This window comes from Lepisma saccharinum, chromosome 19 (assembly GCF_977018435.1).
Source record: "Lepisma saccharinum chromosome 19, izLepSacc3.1, whole genome shotgun sequence".
NCBI classification, from domain to species: Eukaryota; Metazoa; Arthropoda; class Insecta; order Zygentoma; family Lepismatidae; genus Lepisma; species Lepisma saccharinum.
This window is the reverse complement of record NC_139247.1, coordinates 26,369,615-26,394,063: the sequence shown is the minus strand read 5'-3', so window position 1 is coordinate 26,394,063 and position 24,449 is coordinate 26,369,615. Positions and strand designations below refer to the sequence as shown.

General features: G+C 40.1%; 1 protein-coding gene across 2 annotated transcripts in view; it reads left to right on the top strand.

The window, feature by feature from the left end:
• Window positions 1-24,449, top strand: part of Mitofilin (inner membrane mitochondrial protein mitofilin) — a 307,825-nt gene that overhangs the window by 214,831 nt on the left and 68,545 nt on the right. For both annotated transcript variants that reach the window (XM_083140773.1, XM_083140771.1), the window contains one exon: window positions 2,673-2,789. In XM_083140773.1, the coding sequence (XP_082996899.1) occupies window positions 2,673-2,789 (117 nt within the window). The remainder of the gene's footprint in view (window positions 1-2,672; window positions 2,790-24,449) is intronic.

Here is a 24,449-nt window from a genome sequence, read left to right as displayed (position 1 = left end):
TGCTTTCCACGAGCGTTAACTTGGAGCTCTGGGACGTGAGGTCATGCACCTGGGTCCTAATTACAAACAACTTATGTAGCTCGCTGATGCTTTGGTTGGTTGGTTGGCAGAGTGGCGACAGTGTCTCGAAGAGTTGCGATTTCAGTTTGGATATTTTTGATATCCTCACATTTGAGTATTCGATTTAAGGTTCTTTTTACGACTTTCAACCTTCTTGTAATTACGTTATGTCATCTTGGGTGAGTGTGGATTGTTGGATTCTAGCGCTTCTTGTACGTTTACCAAATTATTTTTGATAACAGTGAGAGCATCCTCGATGTGCGCTATGTTACCTTGCAATTTTCCAGTCTTCGTAAGTCTCAAGTTGGAGTTTGATGTTGGCAATAGCATTCAGTTCGCTGGACGTAGGTAGATTATCAATGAAGCTTTCAAGCGTTTGCAGTTTAGTTTGAACTTCGGTGATGGCAGTGTGCAAGGTGTCTGTTTGTGAAGTTCGTTTTGTAGCTTGCCTAAGCTCTGCGCCAGGTTCTGGAGGTTATCATTGCAGGCCAAGTCTGGGCATTTTTGCAGCAGCAATTAAAGTTCGACGTCAATTTTGAGAATGGGATCCAGGAATTGGGATTCGGGGGCTGGCGATCTCGGACTGGATGCTCGAGTTGAAGGTGGTCTGCAGAGCCTGCAAATCTCTTCGTAGTCTCTTGACCCTCACGTCCAGCATGAGAAGCTCGCCATGGTCGTCGTTCTTGGTGTGGCCAAAAATGTCGTTAGGTATCGTTGGGGTTATTTATTAGAGGATAGGTGATTCACATCTCGAGGAAGAGAGGAATGAGTTTGTCGTATTCTCCCAGAAGCTCAACGTACAAACAGTCCCCGGCATATACGTCGTATGTTGTGGCAGTCCATCTTATCGTGCTTACTGCGATAAATGTTCCTGCGTGAGGAAACATTCACTTCACCCATGTTCTCCGGATTCACTACAATCTGAAGTTTCCTGCTTATCGGTAACTTATAAACATTTAAGTTATTGTCCAAATGATGTTCAAGTGAATGATCAACAGGCCACTCAGTTTGGACAACATTGACGGCTACATTTCGAAGCTTGGCCATGCAGCCTGACTCGGCATTTCCATAGCTTGTTTTCTGAATTCGAACAAATTCATAGGCATAGTTATTTTAATTTACGATCGGTATATGTTCACACACACACAAAAAGGCTGGTTGTTTTTGATAATGTAACACAACCAGCCTCTTTTTCTTTCTTTCGGGAAAATTAGTGGATAAGTTGAAAACCATTTCTATACCTCATTATGCGGTTGTGAATGGAGTCGAGGAATGGTATTCAACACCCAATCCGGTGACCACGAACACGGAGAGACCCACAGATGACTCAGTCACACCACCCACTCCCGCGCAAACACACATCACGTTCCACTGTTTACACGAAACAACCACGTACAGGAAATTTTGCCATGCGGATGGTTTGCGTGACGACTGCATACCCTGTAGATGCTGTATTTGAATGAGCACGTGTTCAGGGGTAAATACGTAACCAAAATTTCTGGATTCCATTTTGAGCACATTTGCAGGGTGGTAACAACATATTGGCCACTGTCCAATGCATTCTCAAATTCATCCTCCAACTCGACTACCTGAGCATGGTGTACGAAGGGACTCACAATAATAATTTAAAAAAAGGCTCGTTAAGGCTACAGCTAGGGCCCCTCATCTTGTACCACAACACAGGCTCTGGGGTTCACTTAGCCTCTCACATGCTATGCCGCTTCTCCTGTACGAAGGCCCCCACAACACAGGCTCGAACCAATAATATTTGCAGAACCACCCACTAACAGCAATGCCCCTTCTGGCAAAGGAGCCCACAATAAAAAGATCTTGTAAAAGGCTACAGCTAGGGGCCCCAACAGGCTCTGAGCCTCGTACCTATGACAAGATTGGTACCTATAATAACTGCAGAAACGACCAAACTGGACGCAAAGGGTCCCACAATAAAAATAAGAAAAGCTCGTAAAAGGCTACACAGCTAGGCTCCCCACAGCTGAGCCTCGTACTTACGATGAGATTATTAGTACATGCGATAACTGGTCTTTACTAACCACTTTTGTCATATATTACATTTCCATATTTGTATCCACGAACTGAAAAACATAGAATCTATTTTTTTTCTGCATATTTTTAAAGGACATCATGCTTTTTCTTCTTGCTCAAACATTTAGTATTGCATTCATTTTCAAAGTTACATATTAGTTTTCGGATTATATGCTTCTTTTTTTCATTTACTCCCATAAGGATGTCATTATTGTATGTCCAAAAGTAAAATGGGGTGGGGTCATTCAAATCCAAAGCAAAGAATATTCCTGGCGCTTTGAAAAAAGAAATAGACACCCACAAAAATACAGTGGTGTTGCGTGATAGATAATGGTGTCTAAATTTTAAATTACGGAATTATTAATATTTCATTCTAAAGTAATTCTTTATGGATGTTTTCTGTGGTTGTTAAATTACAGAGGTAGGGCGTAGTATAAAAATGTCACGGTTCTCTAAAACAGATTGCTTACATAGCTTTTTCTTACAATTGTGTATAGCTATAGGGAGACCCTAAGAAATTTTCCTATGACACTGCATCTTGAAATTCATATTCTAATTCTTCCTTTCAGACCCTTGGCCAGGAACAGATGAAAGCCACACTTGGCGAGGGGGCAGGAGATTACGCATTGCTCAAGACTGAATTGGAAAAGCAGAGACGCGAATTGGAGCTAGAGTTCCAGAGTAAGGTAAGCAAATATCACTGCATTTGCATTTTGTTATGTTTAATTGCTTGTCAAACTATATACTCGAAAATATATTGAGGGTTGATGATAAATGTAATATACAAAGCTGGCTACTCACCAGGAATTCCATAAATTCCGGAAATTATGCGTGAATTATTGGCTTGAATTTTTCTCCGTAGACGTGAAAAATTGCAACTTTTATTAATCCAAATCCCATTCAATTTATACATATTTATAAATGCTCTGAGGCAAGTACGTATTTCACAGTTTAGCTTTTATTTTTATGGAGGAAGGAAAATAATAGAAAACTGCCTGGAAAATAATTAGGAATTCTCTCAATTAGTTTGCTTTGTTATATTGTTCTGAAAAGGACATTATCTGACACAGGGAAGATCATGGCAAGATAAAATATCTTGAAGTTAGTGAGGTAAATTTGAAATTGTTATACAATTAACAATTTCTCGTACATTACTATATTCCGTAACATTGTGTCTTGTGTTTATAGATGTATTTTTAGTCAGAGTATGCGAAAGGGCAAATGTAAACTCCGCATCTTAAAATAAATATATGCCGTTCAACTGAATTGAATTATAATTTCTGGATACTTTGGTATCGCACAGACCCTTTGTATTGTTAATATATTTGCCTTTGTATGTTTGAGGGTGGTGAGAGGTTATAATACGTAAGGTTGAAATAGAGAAAACATGTTCTTGTACCCTAAAATTTTTGAAAGTTCGACTTTTAAAACCGTGAATTATACTTGAATTTTATCATGGTCTTAGAGTGACTACCCTGTGAATGGATTACTTATAAACCGGTTTAGCGTGAAAGGATAGAAACCGGTGTAGCGTGAAATGGATAAACTAGAAACCGGTTTATCCTGAATAGATGACCTAGCAACCGGTTTAGAATAAAATGGATCCTCTAGAAACCTGTTTAACGTGAAATTGATAACCTAGAAACCGGTTATCGTGAAATGGATTAGATAGATACCTGTTTAGCGTGAAATGGATAGCAGAGAAACAGATTGATAGTGAAATGGATAACTTAGAGAGCGGTTAACGTGAAATAGATAACCTAAAAACAGGTTTAGTATGAAATGGATAACTTAGAAACAGGTTTAGCCTAAAAGAAACCGGTTTGCCGTTAAATTGATAACCTAGAAACCGGTTTAGCGAGAAATGGATAATCTAAAATACGATTCAGATTGAAGTGGATAGCAGAGAAACTGGCCTAGTTGGAATGGATAACCTGGATACCGATTATTTGTGTATGGATAACAGAGAAACAGGTTTGGTGTGAAACGGACAACCTAGAAACCGGATCAGCGTGAAATTAATATCGGAGAAGCCCGTTAATCGTTCTTGATAACCTAGAAACCGGTTTAGGGTGAAACGGATCATAGACAACCCTATGATGAATGAATGGCCAAGAAACTGGTTTAGCGTGAAACAGATAACCTAGAAACTGGTATAGCGGTATAGCATGAAATGGAGAACCTAGAAATCGATTCAGCGTGAAATCGGTAGCAGAGAAACCGGTTTAGCGTGAATGGATTACCTAAAAACCGGTTTCGCCTCAAATGGATAACCTAAAATCCGGTTTAGCCTGAAATGGATAGCAGAGAAACCGGTTCATAGTGAATGGATAACATGAAAACCGGTTTATCGTAAATGGATAACGTGGACACCGGTTTAGCGTAAAATGTATATCAAAGAAACCGGTTCATATTGAATGAATAACCTGGAAACCGGTTCATTGTAAATGGATAACGTGGAATCCTGTTTAGCGTGAAATGAATAACCTAGAAACCTGTTAGCCTGAAATGGATAGCAGAGAAACCGGTTCATCTTGAATGGATAACGTGAACACCTGTTCATCGTAAATGGATAACGTGGAAACCGGCTTAGCATGAAATGGATAATCTGGAAACCGGTTTAGCGTGAAATGGATAGCAGAGTAACCGGTTAAGCGTGAAATTGATAACCTAGAAACCATCTTTTCGTGGAATACATTGCCTGGAAACCTGCTCATTGTTAACAGATAACCTAGAAACTGGTTAACGTGAAATGAAACTCCTAGAAACCGGTTTTGCATGAAATGGGTACCCTATAAACCGCTTTATCGTGAATGGATAACCTAGAAATCAGTTTGAAGTGAAATGAATAACGTCGAATTCGGCTTGGTGTGTAAAGGATAACCAAAAAACAGATTTAGCGTGAAATGAATAACAGAGAAACCAGTTCGTATTGAATGAATAATCTAGAAACAAGTTCAGCGGGAATGGGTAACCATGAAACCGGTTTATTGTGAAATGGATAACCTAGAAACCGGTTTAGCGTAAAGTGGATAACGTAGAAACTGGTTTAGCGTAAAGTGGATAATATAAAAACCGGTTTTACGGGAAATGAATAGTATAGAAACCGGTTCACTCTGAATTGAATAACCTACAAACCGGTTTAGCATGAAATAGAGAAACCAGTTCATCGTGAATGGAGAACGTACAAACCGGTTTACCACGATGCGAATACCCAGAAACCGGTTTAGTGTGGAATGGATAACCTATAAAGCTGGTTAGCGTGTATGTATAACTTGGAAACCGCTATAGCGTGAAAAGGATAACTTGGAAACTGATTTAGCGTCAAATGGATAACCTAGATACCTTCTTAGCATGTGTGGACAATTTAGAAACCGGTTTATCGTGAAATGGATAACCTAGAAATAGATTCAGCGTGAATTTAAGAGCAGAGAAACCGGTTCATCGTGAATAGATAACCTAGAAACCGGTGTAGCGTGATATAGATTACGTAGAAACCGGTTTAGCTGGGAAAGGATAACCGAAAAACCGGTTTATTGGGAAACTAATAGCAGAGTAACCGGTTCGTTGTGAATGGATAACCTAGATACCTGTTAAGCGTAAAATGTATAACCTAGAGACCGGTTTAGCATAAAATGGATAGCCTAGATATCTGTTTAACGTAAAATTGAAAACAGAGATTCCGGTTTATCGTGAAAAGGATAAAGTAGAAACCTGATTAGCGTGAAGAAATAATTTCATCGTGAAATGGATAGAGAAATCAGTTTAGCGTGTGTGGATAACCTAGAAACCTGTTCATCGTGAATGGATAAAATGGAAATAGGTTCAGCTTGAAATAGATAACCTAGAAACCTATTTGCCGTGAAATAGATAACACTAGCAACCGGTTTAGCGTGAAATCGATAGCAGAGTAACCAGTTTTTCGTGAATGGATAACGTGAAATCCGGTTCATCTTGAAATAGATAACCTAGAAGCCTGTTTATAGTGAAATGTATAACTTAGAAACCGATTTAGCCTGAAATGGATAACCTAGAAATCGATTCAGCGTGAAATTGATAGAGAAACCGTTGTAGCGTGTCTGGATAACCTAGAACACGGTTTAGCGGGAACGGATGAACTAGAAATCGATTCACCGTGAAATAACTTAGAAACCTGTTTAGCGTGAAACGGATAACCTAGAAATCGATTTTCCGTTAAAAGAATATCAGAGAAACCGGTTCATCGTGAATGGATACCGTGGAAACCGGTTCAGCTTGAAATTGATAACCTAGAAACAGTTTTAGCATGAAATAGATAATCTAGAAACAGTTTTAGCATGAAATACATAACCTAGAACCTTCTTTCGCGTGAAATCGATAGCAGAGTAACAGGTTTTTCGTGAATGGATAACTTAGAAACCGGTTCATCTTGAAATGTATAACCTAGAACAGATTTTGGTTGTAATGGAAGGCAGTGAAACCTGCTCATCGTGAATGGATAACGTGGAAACCGATTGAGCTTGAAATAGATAACCTAGAAAACGGTTTAGCGTGAAGTAGATATCCTAGAAATAGGTTTAGTGGGAAATGGATAGCAGAGTAACTGGTTCTTCGTGAATGGATAATCTAGATACCAGTTTATCTTCAAATGGGTAACCTACCAACCGCTTAGCATGAAATGTAGAAACCGGTTAATCGTGAATGGATAATGTGGAAACCGGTTCAGTTTGAAATAGATAACCTAGAAACCGGTTTTTGCTTGAAATGTATTGCAGAGTAACCGGTTCAGGGTTGCTACGCGACTGGAAAACCTGGAAAACAGGGAAAAGTCAGGGAATTTGGTTGGTCAGGGAATAGTCAGGGAATTTTGCATATTTTCTGGAATTTACGCGCATTTTGGAGTTGCAGCAGAACCAGTTACAAAATGAACGAACGGTTCATTTCCACTTCCGAATTCGGTTCTTGTGATTCCAGTCCCCTGAAAAGATTCAGTTCAGAAACTTGTTCCTCTCGTCATTATGGCTTCTAGTCTGTTACGTACAAAATGATGGTTCCTTCGCATTTCAATTCTATATTTATTCACTCTCGGATCTAGGTTCTTGGATCCGTTCATTTGGGACTTGTTCTTGTGAAGCTGTTCAAGACCGGAATTTGGAGAGGCGTGAGATTTTTCCTTAGAGAACAAGCTACTCAAGACGAAATCTACGCACCAGCCACCCTCAGAATTTCTTGCGGAAAAAATGTTGCTTTGGCTTTGTGTGTGGTAAGGAAATTTTCTTTCTTCAAGAACACACCTGTTCGGAACCCGTTCTCTTTTGATACGTGAAGCGGAGCAGGTTGGTGTTCGGACAGTTCATTGGTTTTGGATCTGCAATATAACTGGCTGTGGTTGACGTCACACTGGACGGGTGCAGATGCCGAGTTAAAACAAAGGGACTCGCTACTTCGTTCCCCCCGTGAACCCGTTCTGTGAATTTGAGTCCTCCGTTTGCGACCCGTTCAGAAGAAACCAGATCAACTAGTTCATTTGCCCGTTGTCGTAGTTTTTACATTGCAGAGATGTGGTACACCAGAGAAATTAGTGATTTTATGCAGTATCAGTGACGTCATTATTCGAATATGCACGTGCATGTAGAATGAATTAATTTTTAAAATTTTACGTAATGTTTGCATGTAGAATGAAATTATGCTGAAAAGTGGTGAAAATAAGCCCAAGTTCCTTTTGTTTTATTACGATTTCATCATGCTACAAATGCAACTTCTACATTTCGATTTATGTCTGTTAACACATACTGCAGAGTTTTAGCGATTACTTAAGATTTTGTGAATATATGCTTTTGTGGTTAGGTTAGGAATGTCAGGTTTGGTTGTCTTAGAACAGGCGCGGATCGTGCATTATTTTCCTGGGGGTTCACCGAAGTCATATGACTATGGAACGGAACTTTAGGTAAATAAATGTTTTTTCTGCGATAAGATAGACAGAGACCCTCGTTTTTGCCAAAATTCTGATCATAGCCTTATATGTCAACACAGAAAATTTTATTTTACATAAAAACACATATTTTCCAGTTTTCCGTATGTAAATACATATTCTGCGAATTTTCATTTTAAATACATAAAATCGCTCATTGACTTCAGCTACCTCGTAATCCTCGAAGGAAAAATGTTTATTCTCCGCACCTCTTTCATATCGAGAGTGCTAGGTTTGTTTTGTCTTTGAACACGCTCGCTGGCAGACTTCTGGTGCCTCGCCTACGATCCTATTGGAGGAAAATATTACCCCAACTGGATCTAACGCACAAGTGCTAATGTCTAAATGTACAGACTTTTTTGGGGGGGGGGAAACCAAGGTTTTCAAACTTTGTGCCAAATTGCACGTGTTTTGGAAGGTGAAGTAGAGGAAGAGGAAGTTTTCGAAAACTTCAGCGTTAGTGACATTTTGTGCTTCAAATATGCAAGAATTGTTTCTTGTGACGTGGAGCGATCTTTCTCACAATATAAGATGCTTTTTAGAGATAATCGTCACAGATTTACAATGGAGAATTTGGAAAAAACTATGGCGATCCACTGCAACTCTTCCAAACAGCTCGCTAAGAGGTAAGAATATAGAAACTGATTTCAGGTGTTTAAAATGCATGTAATATTTTGTTTTTCTTACCAATTTTTTTTTTTAAATTTTTGTCACATATTTTCCTGTTTTTATTACACATTTTCAACATTTATGACACATGAAAAAATAAATATTTCTGAGTTTTTTAGCACATAAAGTTCCGTTTCCTACATATGACACATATTTTGTTTCCGCAAATAGACTTTCTTGGGGAAACAAAGGTAGGGGGGGGGGGGTGCTTAAAATATTGGTACATAATTTTTTTCATAGAATGAGGTTTCATAGTAGAGGTGTGCGTATAAATTTAGGGCTGAAACTAAGTACAATAAATTGTGCATCTATGAAAGAAATTTCGGGTTTGATGGACGTCATGGACGTCCTCAGGATTTGTTCCAGGGATGGGAAGCAAGATCATTTTTTTTTCCAGGGGGGACAAAGGAGGCACATTTTTCCTTGTAATAGTGCTGTTCTCTCAAAAAACACTCCTTCAGTCCCTGCAACGTCTTTATAATAATCATCATAAATTACTGTGACTGAAATGAGATTATATGTGTGTAATAAATAGTTTTAGGTTGACATTAATTTTTCAGGCGGGTGTGGCCCCTTTTCCCCTTCCGGACGTCCAGGCCTGCAATTATAAAACGACTAATCTCAATGGTCCTACAATTATTAAAGGGAAATGGCAACCAATGGCATGTATGTACTAGAAACCTGAGACCCTTCCATTGGAACGCTACAGCTTTTTTTTTCTTTCTTCAAATTTGGAGTTGTTCGACCAACACACGCTTTATCTCTTAATTTTCTTTCAACAGACGAGAAGGTATGTTTAATTGTATGCATTTTAGTGGTCATTTCTTACCTGCGCAGACAGCAACACCTACACTGCATCAAATGACGTAACATAGTCCATCCTTTGGAGCATTAATACTTTGCAACAACTATCCAAGCACTTCGAAAACTTACAACCTTGAAACATTGGCACCGACAGGGTTTGTCACGTCTTCCCTTCTTGTCTAAGATCGCGCCATTCTTTTACTTTCACATATCCGAAGTGTGTCCATCTTTAAGGAAAAAGTCTGAATGCATGCACAAGTTATTTTAGTAATGTATTTCTTTTATTTTAATTCATCGTGTCTAATTACATCTTTCATTCATTTCTACTCATCCTTCTCTGCCTCAATTTTGCATTTATGCCAAGAAGTTCGGCACAAAATTATTCAACAGAGAAGATAGAATATGTAACAAATGCGCTTCAAACTTGAACCTCACAGGGCAACACTGGAAGCGAGGAACCAGCTGAGTCTTACTCGCAGCGAGGACGGTGCCTTCTGGCTTCTGCTGCTGCTTCTGAGAGAGCACGAACTGCGCATGACCGTTGGTTGGAGATCGAGGTTACTCAGTATCCTTTGCCATATATTTTGCTCATGTAGCTACCCCGAGCTTCTGCCTGCCGCCCGAACCTTCGCTATGGCAGGAGCTATCCTGTGGGGGTTCAGCTGAGGGTCTGCACGAGGGCGGCCGATTCGCGGTTTCTCTTTCTCAGCAAAAGAATTTGCAGTGTTACGGACACAAATACATGGCTTCTTGTGTAGAAATTTTAGCGAAAAATTGTCAAAAGGTAAAGACATTGTTTATTGTCCATTCTCGAGGTAAATGCCGTATATTACTGGGGGTTCACTGATCCTGTGCGCTATAGGGCCAACCGCACATGTCTTAGAATTAAAATAAAGACCCTGAATACACACTACTAAGGTTCCGATTTATTTCTACATTCATTCCCACTAGTTTATGATACTTACTGTAGCTTGTCAACTGGAGAATACCTTGTCCGTGGGAAGCGTGTATGATTGAGTAAGATCATTTTGAAGATTTTTTTTTCAACATAAATAACTTTTTTTCGAATCCAAATAGTGCTCATGATTTTAAGGAAGGTTCAAATTTCGTGTCACAATGATTGCCAAAATTCTATGATAATTAGTCTTCCTGCTAGAAAAATTTGAAAAAAAAATCATAAAACATTTGGAACTGTTACCTTTTAAAAGACAGATTTCGATGTTTTCCATAATATAAAATTAGTTCCAGCATGTGGAAAACTCAAATAATGGAGATATTTGATTCCAAAGTATGGCCCGCGTATATATATTTTTTTAGGTGTATGGTTGGTCACCGGCCCCATTCAAGTTCTGAATTTCCATAATATGTAGCCTACTATTTTTAATAAATTAAAAAATATAATTATTAAACTTATTGCATATTTTCTAAAGGTACATGACCTAATTTTCTGTTGTTTCTCATTTGTATTGATATAGGCTAATTGAGGTTGTATACAGTTTACATTGTAAAGCTTTGATATATGCCACATTTTTATTGATTTTTTTACACCACCTTAATTGCAATGACATAGTTAAAATTGGGAAGTACAATAGTTATTTATTTTTTCATTGAATAGCATTATATTAATCACTTGGTAAATTTTCAGCTAATAACTGTGTATATTCATATTCATAATAATTAACGTGCCTGCGTATTTAATTGAAAAACATGAGGTTGAAAAGCAAAAATCTTGACAACAAACATGTCTGGAAAAATTTCATTTCTGGTCTGGAAAACCTGGAAAAGTCAGGGAATTTCATAATCAAAAAAATCGTAGCTACCCTGCGGTTCTTCGTGAATGGATAACTTAGGAACCGGTTCATCTTGAAATAGATAATCTAGAAACCGGTTCATCTTGAAATGGATAACATTTTGACGTGACTACCTTGTGAGACGTCACTGGTTAGAACAGTTTGAGTCGAGAGAGTTGAGAATGCACCCCTGCGCATTGGAGCAATATTTTGAAGAGTTCTGAATTTGTCAGACATCAGACGATATTGCAGTTATTTTATGGCGTCCGAATCTTGACTCAACTCTCTCGACTTTATTGCTTTAACACAGTCACGGCTCACAAGGAATCAGGTTAATGGTAAAGTAAAGTAAAGTGCTCCCCTGTGCTTAGCACCACGCCATGAAGTCGTATAGGGAGTGTGGGGGTAACGCCCCACACTTTCTTGATCCGGTCATGAGTGGAGTTGATGTGATCAACATCACGCCCCTGATCGCCTTTACCCCCCAGGGTTTACCCCAGGTATCCATGTCATTCGACGATGGGTGGGCGCCGGGGCCGCTTCCAACGTTAGAAAAGTTCCCGGATTTGAACCGGCCGGGGATCGAACCCGGGACCTTGAGCATGGTAGTCAGACGCGTTACCGACTGAGCCACCGCGGTTAATGGTTCTGCTGGCAAAAATAATTTGTTTGAATTTCAAGCAAAGCATCACATGCAGTGAAATGTCTGTTTTTTTTTCTGGGTTTGAATTTTAATGTATACTGCGGATCCCACTTTAAACTTCCTGTCCAGTCTCAATTAGCTTTTCTATGCATAAAGTTGACTTGAAACACCAAATCAATCAATCAGTTCGTTAACAGCAAGGATACGCTTTCCTGTCTCTTTTCTGAAAGGCAACGCCCATCCACTTTGGGTTCCTTGTATCCCAGAACTTGTAGTGTCCTTCGTGATATCATTTTTGAGATCCTTAGAATGGATTTTGTTTCTGACATTAGTACATAATTTACGTTCAGAGTTTTTTTTGCCTTTGGGGTGTAACTGACCCTTTGCGAAAAATTACTTTTCGTTGAATTACAGAAACGGATAGTGCTCAAAATATGCCTTTTCACGCATTAAAAAGCTTGGTTCGATTACTTCACTGCTTCAGGCTTCATTTTTTATTTAAAATTTCAGGATTACTGACTACAGAATCATTTGTGACGTTTTTCTACGGTTGTACACACAGTTTGATAGTGTGAGTTCGCTCGAACACTCACCCATCTAAATTTGTGTATGCTCTTGAGTTCATGGCGGGTCTACTGCTCCGTAGTAGAGATGGTATACTTGTATATGAATGAACAACTGGTGGCGGCAATGATACGTCGTATTTTAATAGCCGGCACCGCATTTGATCATCCAGAGGATCCGGCAAGGCCTGTCCTTTACAGTAAAGCTTTAATCGTTACATCTCTTGATTGTTCTCGCTCAACTGCTGAACGTAATTGCTCTTTTCTTACTTCATTTACCTTTATATCTGTGTTGGAATCAACGTTCCTAGGGAACCGGACAAAGCGCCACCACATTTTTAACACAGTCCATATCGCACTACATTGTAAAGTACGAAAATGTGTCTCAACCGACGAGGTTTGTAATAAAAATATATTTAAAAAAGATACGCATTACTGTTAACAACTGTCAAACGACATTTGTATCACTGAGTATTTGCAATCGTCATAACGTATACCAGAAGGCGATATTCGTACCAGGGAATAATGTGTTGCCTAAACTGAATAAGTGTGCACATGCTTGCCCTCCTCTGCCTGGCTCTTTCCCTCCTGCCCTCCACGGCCCCGGGACGAGAGTTCCAGGAAAATGGTTTTGCAGTGGATTCTCTCTCCAGCTCTTTTCGTGCTCCGAATGCTGCCGACTGGAGTTCAATTCCGAGCGTTCTCCTTTTTTGCTATTTCCCTTTTATTTTTTGCCTTGCATCCTTTATCTTGACTTTCTTCTTCTGACGGAAGCGTAGCAGGTGTACTGTGGTAAATATATATTCTTGAGATATCTAGAACTGGCCGAAACGATTCGAGGAAGGTAATACAAAAGGCAGAAGAAAAGTTCGTAGAGTAAAATATGAAATGATATATTGCGGAGAAGTGCTGAGAAATTCAACGATTTTATTTGTATGGTTGTTTCTAGGGCCATTTTGCACGATGCCATCGGATTTTTTTTAAAGGCGTGTCAGCATTTGAACTTTGCATCTGTGTAGGTCACCTTCTGTTCTATTTCATATATATTGTTTCGTTTCGATTTCTTCTCTGTTGGGATCCATTCATAACAAGTACGAGGGTTATCCAGAAAGAAGGAACGTTTTGGTGTAAAAGACAAACGGCAAGTGATGTGTGCAAGACATTTATGGTACAGAAACTACATGCCTTACTCTACTCTTCCACATATTCGCCTTACACATTCAAGCACTTATCATAGATTGATACCAGTTTGTTGATACCGTCATTGTACTCGGTTGCCGCTAATGTATTCAACCATGTGTGACAGCGTCTTTGACTTCATCAGCCGCGGCAAAGTTCTTTACGGGAAGAAGGAAGCTTCTACTGCAGCACACAGCACACTCCACCTACGACCCCTCGTTTGAGCCAAGCAGTGAGCCAATGGAGTGACAGCATACCAGATCGCAGTCTAAACCAAAAAAGGCCAAACTAACACTCATCACGCGGAGCAACAGTCTATGCTGAGGCCCACTGTCAAACGCTTCAAAGACTCCTTCGTCGCTATGATTGAATACATTGGCAGCAACGGAGTACAATGACGCTATCAACAAACTGGTATCAATCTATAATAAGTGTTTGAATGGGCATGGCGAATATGTGATAAAGTAGAGTAAGGTATGTAGTTTCTGTACACATCATTTCCCGTTTGTCTTTAAAACCAGAACATTCCTTTTTTTTATGACTCTCGTAGTATCGAGAGACAGTAGTGAAATTCTTTAAGAGGAAATTAGTTGAAATAGTAATCAAAACTACCTGTTCCAAATGAAGAGCTTGGGTCATAGAAATGTTACTTATAAAACAAAGTCCGAACACATTTGAAGTTCGACCTGGCCGTAGTTCATTACATGTGCAGTCTTCGACACAGCTGGGCTGTAACGACCAATCAAAGAGCATAGAAGTTATCTCTCGATATCAAACCGCTAAGCGCCTTGTGTATAGACAACCTAACTAACATTATAATTGTGCGGCTTGTGTACACAGATAAGCAGTGGCGTCGCTAGGCCCTTTTTGGGGGGCTTCAGCCCCCCCCCCCAATCCCTCGATAAGCCCCCCCAATTTTTGTTTTTCCTGTAGTCATTTCGTAGGCCAGACAGGTAGGGGAGATTCTGCATTTAGCAGTATTGGTGTTCGTAACTGGATAAAGGCTATAGACAAATTTAAAGATCACGAGAAATGTGCTTCTCATGTAATAGCAACTGAAAAATGGCTGGCGTTCCAAAGTACAGAAAAACTGGGTACAGTAGTTAATCGTTTGACAAATGCCAGTGTGAATGAAATAAAAAACCGCCGTTCTTATCTTCATCGCGTTGTTGAAGTGTTATTGCTCACAGGTAGGCAGTGCATAGCACAAAGAAGCCATGATGAAAGTGAAGAAAGTTTCAATCAAGGAAATGTGCGTGAAATTCTGAAGACATTAGGGAAGTTTGATACTGATTTTAGTGTAACATTCCAAAACGTTATGCCAAAGAATGCCACGTATCATTCTTCAGACTCCCAGAACGTTCTGCTGGAATGTAGTGCAGCTTTGCTGAGGAAAAAATATTAACGGAGGTAAATGAAAGTGGCTATTTTGCAGTTATTGCAGACGATACAATGCACATAGGTAAGGTTGAACAAATGAGCGTGTGTCTTCGCTATTTTGTTTATAACAAACTTAATGAGAGGTTTTTGTGTTTTTTGAATGTTAAAGATTTAAGTGCAATGGGACTAAAGGCACGACTTTGTGAAAAGCTGTCTGAATATGATCTAAAAAAATGCAATATGTGCCGCTCTCATGAGTGGCCAAAATAGTGGTGTTCACCGGCTATTTAGGGAAGATCCTTTGCACTATATGTTCATTGCTATGCTCACAGGTTAAATTTGGTTCTAGTTAACATTTGTACAGATATTCCTGAAGTTGGAAATTTTTTTGATATCCTCAAGTGCTTGTATATCTACTTTTCTACGTCCGGCATAGCTCATACACGGTTTGTAGAAATACAGACAGAGTTAAATGTTCGTGCAGAACTAAAAAATCTAAGTAGCACTAGATGGGCTTGCCAAATAAGGTCTCTACTTGCTCTTTTGAAATATCTGAGGAAACCATCAGATTCAGCAGATAAATGTACAGCCCTACGCCTTTATGAATTTTTAAGAAAATTCTCAACCATGACGTCTCTTTATTTTCATTGAGCTTCTGTCCATAACAGAAATTCTCAATAACAAGTTGCAGTCACCAAGCCTTGATATTGCGGAGGCAATTGCAGGTGTTAATGCAGTGCTTGACATTTTACGCGGTATGTGAAATTAAGAATATTTTAACTCTGTATACAAAGAGGCGGAGGCATTTGCGAAACAGAAGGTAACTCTCAATGAAATAAGTGTTGAATATTATTCAAAAGTTCACAAACGTGTTCACACATTACCATCATCACTGAAAGACCACGTTGTAAATGAAACCCTGGGGCACAAAACTGATACCGATGAACCTGCATTCTGCGGACTTTTTTTACACTATCATTGATCGAATGATAAATGAGCTGGAAAGTCGTTTCAACTTCCAGTGTTCTGGTTGGAATTCATATGTCACCTTCTTTACTTACAACAAATTTTGACTTGTTTTTGAACCCTCAATTCTTGAGTGGCTTTTGTGACTATTTTCAATTACAAGTGCGGATCGCTGAAATCATGGTTGCAAAAAATTACCTAAAGAAATTGACATACACCATCACATCCATAGTACATTTAATGAAGGCCATTCCAAAAGACATGTTTCCGAACGTAAGCAGAATGTTGCAAATTGCAGTGACAATTCCTGTGACATCAGCATCGTGTGAGAGGAGTTTTAGCTGTTTGAAGAGAATCAAGACATTTTTGCGTAATAGTATGGGCCAAGACAGACTTTCTTCACTTGCAATACTGGCCATAGAAAGGAAGAGTGTCATGAATTGTGTGTGGATTGTGTTATTGATAATTTTGCAAGAAATTCGAACCTGCAGAGTAGCCTACAGCTGATACATAAAGACATAGTTCACCAGCATTAGGAAAACAGGACAAGAATATCCATATGTTTTCATAAAAAATTAATGCAGTAAGTCTATGTTAGTTTTAATTCCTTATGCTTGTTATATATTATTGTCTTATTAATCACTTTGCTATTTTCAAACATTAAAAATATTTACAATAGTAGTAAGTCATGTATCTAGTTGCAGCTCCCCCCCCCCCCAAAGCAGATGGCCTAGCGACGCCACTGCAGATAAGTGTATATAAACAGATCTGGAACGAACGCAGGAAACCGGTGCACTGACCTTTTGAGAATCCCCATTCGCAAGAAGTTTTGTAATAATCCGCTAAGATGCGCTGAGAGGCACCACTCGCAATCTTCCTTCCACTTATTCTGCCAGAAAGAATAAGAAATGGCGCTGCTGTATTTCACCTCTGTCGAGGTCAAAAACTGACGTCACCAGACTCCTTCCTCTCCGGAGGTATAGGGGTTCCCGAGAAAACGCGCCCCTGCGATTCTGCGAAGCCTCAGTGTTTCGGTGGCTTCGCTATTGAAAATGGGCGTGAAGGCGTGACTTTTACTAGCGGTTAGGAAGCAATAGAATGATGTACATCTATGTAAAGAATAGATTCTGGAGAATACCTGGATATTATCCTTATTCCTCACAGTTACTGAAGAAATAACGTAATAAAATCGGGCACTTTTTCAAGGAACAATTCAGCAATTTACCACAGATAAATCATTTATAGGAGGTTTTATTTAGGGTTACCAGACGTTCGATTTTTCCCGGACATGTCCTACGTTTTAGCCTTATGCCCGGCGTCCAGGAATTTGAAAAATGTCATAAATTTCCAATATTTTGAACGTCACCTTGTAATATTAATTAGGAAAATACGTACGCAGGGTGGCGACAGACCTGGAAAACCGGGAAAAGTCAGGGAATTTGAGGTGTCAAAAAAAGTCAGGGAATTTCGTCTTCATTGATTTTTTTTTTATTATTATTTTGTATTTAAAGATATCGTTACGGAACTCTGCACGGGAACAGGAAATCTCGTTCGCAAGTTTCGGCCTCAACTTTTAGACCCCTTTTATGCGCAACACCATAGAACTAACTTTTCTATGGCAACACAACCACGGCGCCAGAAACCAGTGATGGCAGGAGGAGGAGAGAGAGAGAGTGAGAAATTTCTCTCGCCCGGGCTTCTCGGCGGGAATTTTAAATTCGAACACTCTTTGGAGGAAAATTGTTACAACTCGGGCACTATGGTCGCGAACTTTAGTATTCTTTTCAAAGAATGGACATTTCTCAAGAGAATGAAACATATTTCATGTTCTTGTGTGCCATAGGGGAAAGTGGGGCACTTTGCAACATGGGCACGTTGCAACAGTGCTTTTTCTGTTATGTAGGATGGCTCTACTGCGTTGCGCTTACTGTCGTTCCAACACACGTTCGTAGGTGTCTCTGATGAACCGTTCGTTACACCAGTTTTTCAGATGTTGTCAGAGTGGAGGAAGAAAGAAGAATTTTGAGGACGGTGAGTAATTTTTAAGAATCTCTTACAATTTTTAATACGCAATTCCTATAAATGACCACAGCATGCGACATGTGGTCAATTGAAAGCATGTTTATTGAAGGTGTGGAAAGTGATATTGCTTTTTATGTTATGCAATTTTTGTGGAGGCAAGAATAGCTTTCGTAATCAAACATGTCGGTGAGGCAAATTGCAACAGATGTTGCAACTAACCCCACAATGTTGCAAACTGCCCCATGATAGACCAGCGCTTGAATAAGATATTGAATGTAATTGTTCACTGTCCCGAATGTGATAAATCGAAATACGGTTTATTGTTTACTAATTTTACAATATTTTCAAGTAAAAGAAAAATGTGATCGCATATATTTAGTCCTATATTCAGTAACCAACACACATTTTGAATTTTCACTTATTTATTCTTATACAAAATTACACGCACGTCAGTACGGCAAAAAAACACTATATTTCACTAAGTAGTGCTAGATAAATTGTGAATGAATTTTTGTTTATAATCATGTGCATGTAATTTCTACTAGCAGTACGAAACATTAATATTGTTATGCTTTCTGATATGGTCTCTTTCGTCTTGCAGATTTATTTTTAAAAGATTGTTCCTTCTTATGTTCCCGCCGAAACTATTGTTGTCGAATTGCTGTATAATTGTTGCCGTATTATTATTATTATTATTTCTATTGTTTCAGGTAGCCTGCAAGATGAGGAACTACAAGAGGAAGACCCAAAAGGGGACTACACCGCCTGATGTGATGGACAGAGCAGCAAATTTAGTCCTGGAACACGAAGGTGACAAAAATGTCAGCTTAAGACAAGTGGCTGCAGAGTTCAACATTCATTATTCAACCCTCTCAAGATACATACAAAAGAAGAAATTACAAGAAAGTGGTCCTCGTGAGGGACAGAACATAAGTTGTGGTTATGCGAAACCGTGGAAAGTGTTTTCAGAGAAAGAAGAGAATATCTTCAAAATGTACTTGCAGCGTTCCAGTGAGATTATGTTTGGACTAACACCACAGGAAGTGCGAAAATTGGCTCATCTCTGTGCAGTTAAGTTTGATATAAGTGCTCCTTCATCGTGGTCTGTAAACGGAATGGCTGGTATTGAATGGTTCAGGGGATTCCTACAGAGAAACAAAGATCTTTCGGTGCGCTTTCCTGAATCAACTTCTTTAGCACGAATGTCCAGTTTCAACAAAGAAAATGTGCTCATGTTTTTTGACAAAGTTTCCGAAGTTCTGTCCAGAAACAATTATTCATCCTCAAGAATTTGGAACATGGATGAAACTGGTGTCACAACTGTCATGAAACCAAATAAGGTTGTAGCTCGAAAAGGAACAAAACAGATTGGCATAATGAGCAGTGCAGAAAGAGGTGAACTTGTGACAGTTGCAGTGGCAGTTAGTGCTCAAGGGACTTTTATACCTCCAATGCTAATATTTCCACGTAAGAACTTTCGGGACCATTTCATTCGAGATGGCCCAACAGACTGCATTGGAGCAGCTACTGGTTCAGGTTGGATGATTGAGGAAACGTTTGTCCAATTCATTCGACACTTCATTTCTCAGGTGAATCCTAACGAAAACTCCCCTGTGCTTCTTTTCATCGTTATCACTCTTCCCATCTCAGCTGTGAAGCTTTAGATGAATGCAAAAATAATAATATTACCCTTTTGTCATTTCCTCCACACTGTTCGCATCGACTACAACCGTTAGATGTCAGTGTTTTCGATCCATTTAAGAAAGTGTGTGCCAGAACAATTGATTCTTGGCATAAGAATCATCCAGGAAAAACTCTTACAATCTACGACATACCACAGATAGTTAAAACAGCATTTTTGAATACAGTAACCCCTACCAACATAACATCAGGTTTTGTTCAAACAGGAATATTTCCCTTCAATTCTGAGGTATTCCAAGAAAGCGACTTTGCGTCGTGTTTCGTTTCGGATCGACCAAATCCAGCAGGACAGGTAGATAGTAGGCCTCCCGTATCTGATAGTGATGACATAGTCCAAACTGCCAGGTGCGATGCACTGCCAACTAAATCATCTTCAGGTGATGTTCAAAATGAACATTTGCTTTCGCAAATTGAAATGCCGGGTCCAAGTGGCACACAAATGTCTTCAGTAGTGAGTAGACCTAAAGTTTCCTTCTCTCCTGAAAATGTTTGTCCATACCCAAAGGCTGAACCCAGGAAAACGACGAATCGTAAACGTAAACGAAGTGCCATTCTAACAGACACACCTGAAAAAAAGGCTTTGGAAGATGCAAAAAAGAGTAGGGCAAGAAGAAAATTATGTGCAAGAAAACATTATTCCAAAGTTCTTGCAAAGAATATCACTGTTTAGTGTGTGGAGAATCCTACAAAGAAGAAGAAGACTGGGTGCAGTGCAAGCAATGCAAAATGTGGTCCCATTGGCTGTGCGCGGAGAGAAATCCTTATTATGTGTGCATTGATTGCAAATAGTGTCATTCAGACAACGCATAATCCCTGTTGCAACGTACCCCAAACACTGTTGCAACTTACCCCATGCATGGGGCACATAGCAACACTCGGACCTGCTTTAAATTAACAGACTTTTCTCACTTGAGGTTCAAAATTAAAATTTCATATTTGTTTCTTAAGTAGCCAAAAGATGTACCATTTCATAGCATATTTGTAACTTGTTCCAACTGTAACAGTTTTTGAATAAAAAAAATTAAACTGAAAAGTGTTGCAAAGTCCCCCACCTTCCCCTACAGGTTGAATAATAAGCCAAAATGTGTGTGTGTGTGTGTTTTTTTTTACGAAACATAGGTAATTTGCATTTTTGGAGGAAAATTGTTATAACTCGGCCACTATGTGAGCAATCTACTTCGGATAAGTTTTGTTTTTCAGCTAAAACATCAGAGCATGCAACCGTGTACAACCCAGAACGCCGAACCGAGGAAGGGGGTTTGGGGGTCGCGACCTCCGAATTTCAATGCAAAAAAATAAGAATCTGGACTTTACCCCCTCTTCTCCCACTATTTTGGGGAGATGGCGCAAATTTTAGTATTATTTTCAAAGAATGGACATTTCTCAAGAGAATGAAACACGTTTCATGTTCTTGGGTGCCATACAAGTTGAATAATAAGCCAAAATGTGATTTTACAAAACACATAGAAATAAGAATCTGGACTATTTTGGGGAGAAGGCGCAAACCTTAGTATTCTCTTCAAGGAATGGACGTGTCCAAAGAGATTGATTGAAACATGTTTCATGTTCCTGGGTGCCATACAAGTTGAATAATGAGCCAAAATGTGAAACTCTGTTCGGAAATGTGGCATTGATATGTTGCGGAGAGGGGGCGAGGTTGGTCATCATTATGAATTTCCCAGGCTTGCTCCAGACCTGTGTCAGAGTTTCCACCCAAACATAAGAGTACGAAGTTCCAAAAATACATTCATTTCGTAATCAGCACGATGATACCATATGGTATGGGACAGTACGACCTTCGGGGGAGTAAAGGTTTAGTTTAGCCTCTAAATATTACGTGGAAAATACATTGAATTATCATTTTTTTCTTGTCCGTATGGGAGTAGTAAGGGAACTTGTCAACAGATGGAAGGGGATAAGAGCAAGTGGCGCCGTCCGATAGTAAGGCATTTTGTTGGGCAAACTGAAGGAACATGGAAAAAAAATAGGTTCTATTGATACATACTATTTTTGTCGAATATCGCCTCCCGACAAAGTATCTCACTACTACATGCAACAGAAATTGCATGGACTGCAACATCCAACAAAAATGGCATGCATAATCAAGAAGCGCTTTAGACTGAAAATATGCTGCTGGAATTTTATTACTCTTCTGGCTCACTTCAGTGCTTACGAAGGTTTTCTTTCATCATCCTGACGTATTAATGGTTTCGCACAAGTTAACATACGTTTACAATGACATTGCACTATTCTTCGATATCAAGAAGAATCCAACCAAACGGGATATACAGGGTGTTTCGTAAGTTCGTTTACAACGCTTGGGAGGTGATTGTACGAGTGAAAATAAGGTGGAAAGTTCATGTAACGAAATTCCGGAAACGGCTTTGTTGCCGAGTTATTGACGTTTGAAAACGTGGGAAAATGATTTTCCGAATTGAATAATGGCAAAACGGGTGAAGAGAAGTCGTCGGTGTTGGGCGGTCCACTAAGAAATTGGGTACGCTCTTGTCAAAAAATCACGCGGCAATGTTGTGCAATGTCGGCGCAAGGGATTCCCCAAAGGACGTGAACGAAGATGTTTACGGGAGTGGGGTGGGTGTGCGTTCTGCGTGAGCTGGTATCGACGAAAATTGGCATGTGTTGAATGGCACCAAAAAAACGAAGAAAAATTCCTGAGCGAAGGGCACCATGACGTAAAAACCAAAAAATGAACTGTCATGGGTTGCATACCCTGAAGGGCAGATGGGTGTCCGTGTGATCTGACGTTAAGTACCACATTTCCCGCTAGGGACGCCAACAGTGTAGGTTTCCTCATGAACGAGCGCACGTGTCTGTGCCATTCGTGCTTCAGGTGCTGGGCCAGCAGCAAGTTGTTAAACATTCACGGTTGAATGGAAAGACGTGAGGTTCTTGGACAGTAGTGTTGGGCAAACATTTGACCTAGCAGAGGTACGTGTTAATTCTTAGCCACAGCCCATCGTGTTCTGTGTAGTGTACTAGTGTCAACGGCCATAAACACTTGTAGCCCGGTGTAAGGGATGGCTTCATACACGTCCCACGAGCTGGCGGACATGCATCTGATTTATGGGGAGGCTGGAAGTAATAGCCGTGCTGCAAGGCGTCTGTATGGGGCACGTTTTCCAAATAGGGTGTTACCATCGCACACCTTATTTCAAACTGTAGACACTCGACTTCGGGAAACAAGATCCTCGTTGAGAAGTTGGACGCCCGCGAAGTGTGCGAACACGGCGGTTTGTGGAAGATGTGCTAACTGCAGTGCTAGATCATCCAGGCACCAGTACGCGCGCACTAGCCCACGAACGAAACACCTCCCATATGAATGTGTGGCGAGTCCTGCCAGAAGAGGGAATGCACCCGTACAAATTGAAGAAAGTGCAAGACCTTTTACCTCGGGACTTTGGCCCACGTGAGGACTTTTGCCAATGGTTTGTTCATCAAATTGAAACTATCCCCAATTTTCAGAATACGGTACTATGGACTGATGAGGCTATCTTCACGAAAACTGGTGTGTTCAATAGTAAAAACAGTCATGTGTGGGAACACGATAATCCACATGCACTGCTAGTGGCACATCATCAGCACAGATTTGCAGTGAATGTGTGGTGCGGGATACTGCATGACCATTTGATTGGACCATACATTCTCCCTGTTCGCCTATGTGGACCGACTTATAAAGCATTTCTCAGTGAGGTTTTGCCTGAACTACTAGAGGACGTGCCCTTGGCACTGAGACAAAGACTGTGGTTTCAACATGACGGTGCACCCCCACATTTCGATCGGAATGTGCGCCATTTCCTCAATACCGTATTCCACAACCAGTGCATTGGCAGGGGAGGGCCTGTGCCATGGCCACCTCGATCGCCTGATATTACGCCCCTGGATTTCTTCCTCTGGGGAGAGATGAAACGCCTCGTTTACAAAACACCTGTCGTGTCAGCCGAGGACCTCATTGCCCGTATCAATGTAGCTGCAGCATCGATAGCAGAAACGCCGGGGTTGTTGGATCGCACTAGACATTCCTTGATTCGCCGTTGTCGCCTCTGCTTGTAAGTACATGGTGGACACTTTGAAAACCGTCTGTGATGAGGTTCCGTTCACATCTCCATTAAACATACTGTGTGCCCTTCAGGGTATGCAACCTATGACAGTTCATTTTTTTCGTTTTTACGTCATAGTGCCCTTCGCTCAGGAAATTTTCTTCGTTTTTTTGTTGCCATTCAACACATGCCAATTTTCATCGATACCAGCTCACGCAGAACGCACACCCACCCCACTCCCGTAAACATCTTCGTTCACGTCCTTTGGGGAATCCCTTGCGCCGACATTGCACAACATTGCCGCGTGATTTTTTGACAAGAGCGTACCCAATTTCTTAGTGGACCGCCCTACACCGACGACTTCTCTCCACCCGTTTTGCCATTATTCAATTCGGAAAATCATTTTCCCACGTTTTCAAACGTCAATAACTCAGCAACAAAGCAGTTTCCGGAATTTCGTTATATGAAATTCCCACCTTATTTTCACTCGTACAATCACCTCCCAAGCGTTGTAAACGAACTTACGAAACACCCTGTATATTGAATACTATCACGAAAAAGTGAAACATAAACCTGCATTGGTGAACGTTATAAAAATTGGCAAGTGCATGCTCGCAACCT